The sequence below is a fragment of the Penaeus monodon genome, chromosome 5 (assembly GCF_015228065.2).
Source record: "Penaeus monodon isolate SGIC_2016 chromosome 5, NSTDA_Pmon_1, whole genome shotgun sequence".
In the NCBI taxonomy this organism is placed as follows: Eukaryota; Metazoa; Arthropoda; class Malacostraca; order Decapoda; family Penaeidae; genus Penaeus; species Penaeus monodon.
In genome coordinates, this window is record NC_051390.1 from 18,849,924 (window position 1) to 18,851,505 (window position 1,582).

Genomic DNA, 1,582 nt, shown 5'->3' on the forward strand with positions numbered 1-1,582 from the left:
CCATTCAAAAAAATAATAAATCAGCATCATACAGATAAACGAAAACTTTCCTTTTTTTGATTCCGAATCGAAACCACACGCAAGAAAAGACACTGCCAAGCTGCCATTCCCCAAAGATCTCACCTGGTACTTGAAACGAGCCAGGTAAGCCAGAGACAGATGGTTCAGCTGGTGGAAGAAGGGGCAGATGAGCTCGGAGAAGGTGTTCCTCAAGAGAGCGACTAAAGACGTGTGGTCGGAGGAGGCCAGGCCGTGGAGATGCTGGAAGTCGAGGAACACAACCTCCCCGGGGTGCTTCACCAGGAAATGCCGGATCTGGGGGGGGGCAGGAGAGGTCAGCTGAGGGACGGAGGGACGGAGGGAGGGAGGGAGGGAGGTGACAGGTAGGATCAGGTGAAGGAGGGAGGGAGGGAGGGACGGAGGGACGGAGGGAGGTGACAGGTGGGATCAGGTGGGCGTCAGGTGAGGGAGGGAGGGAGGGAAGGAGAGAGATAAATATATATGTATAGATAGATAGATAGATAGAGAGAGAAAAAAAAGAGTGAGAGAGAGAGAGAAGGAAAGAGAGAAAGAGAGAGAGAGAGAAGGAAAGAGAAAAAGAGAGAGAGTGGAGGGAGATTGGAAAGGTCAAGTAAGGTTAGGTTTGTTCAAATAAGCACAGGTTAAGTTTGTGAAGATCTAACTAGGTTGGGCTTGATAATGTCAAATGTTAGGGATGTTCAGCTAAGGTCAGATAAGTTTGAATTAAGTATCAGAAGGTCAGGTGAGCATGCCTGGTAAGTTCGAATAGGATCCAACATAGAAGGTTTTAAACACTGATCGCATAAGTCTTGTATAAACGCAAATAATGTTTGTTTACTCCAGATAATGTTTTCTCCGGGCAACAACTTGATACACATGACAGCTCCTTCTAGTTTTTTTTCATCTGTCTGTACATTTATCATTAGTAATCTCTCAAGAACAGCATAGTAGATCCTACAAATAAGATATCTAATGCAAAAATTCAAGAAAAACAAGCGAAATAAAGTTGTGAACTTACAACTCATTAAAATCTTTCAAATTACATACATAGTAGACTGATGAAATTGCCTGGAGTGATTAACCTGTCTTTAATCTGTAGCTTGATTTTTGCATAAAACCTATAACTAAAGACTTTCTTTCACCTAACTCTCTCGCTCTCTCTCTCTCTCTCTCTCTCTTTCTCTCTCTCTCTCTCTCTCTCTCTCTCTCTCTCTCTCTCTCTCTCTCTCTCTCTCTCTCTCTCTCTCTCTCTCTCTTTCTCTCTCTCTCTCTCTCCCCCGCTCTCTCTGTTTCCCTCCCTCCCTCCCTTCGCCCGTCCGTTTCCCTCTCTAAATTGATCTCTCCCTATCCCTATCCCTCTCCCTCCCCCTTCTCTATCTCCATCTCCCTCTCCATTCCTCCCACCTTCCTTCTCCCTCTCCCTCTTACTCCATCCCTTCCTCCTTTCCTTTCCACTCCCTCCCTGCATCCCTCTCTCCCTCCCTCCATCCACTCCTCCCTCCCTCCCTCCCTCCCTCCCTCCCCTCCACTCCTCCCTCCATCCTCCCTCCCTCCCTCCCCC

At 47.2% G+C, this 1,582-nt stretch overlaps 1 protein-coding gene across 1 annotated transcript in view; it reads right to left on the reverse strand.

Moving 5' to 3' along the window:
• LOC119573469 (PI-PLC X domain-containing protein 3-like) overlaps nucleotides 1-1,582 on the reverse strand; it is a 13,933-nt gene that overhangs the window by 3,011 nt on the left and 9,340 nt on the right. The window contains exons 3-4 of the mRNA XM_037920691.1: nucleotides 774-975; nucleotides 124-315 (exon numbers count right to left, since the gene is read on the reverse strand). Coding sequence (XP_037776619.1) covers nucleotides 124-315; nucleotides 774-975 — 394 coding nt within the window. The remainder of the gene's footprint in view (nucleotides 1-123; nucleotides 316-773; nucleotides 976-1,582) is intronic.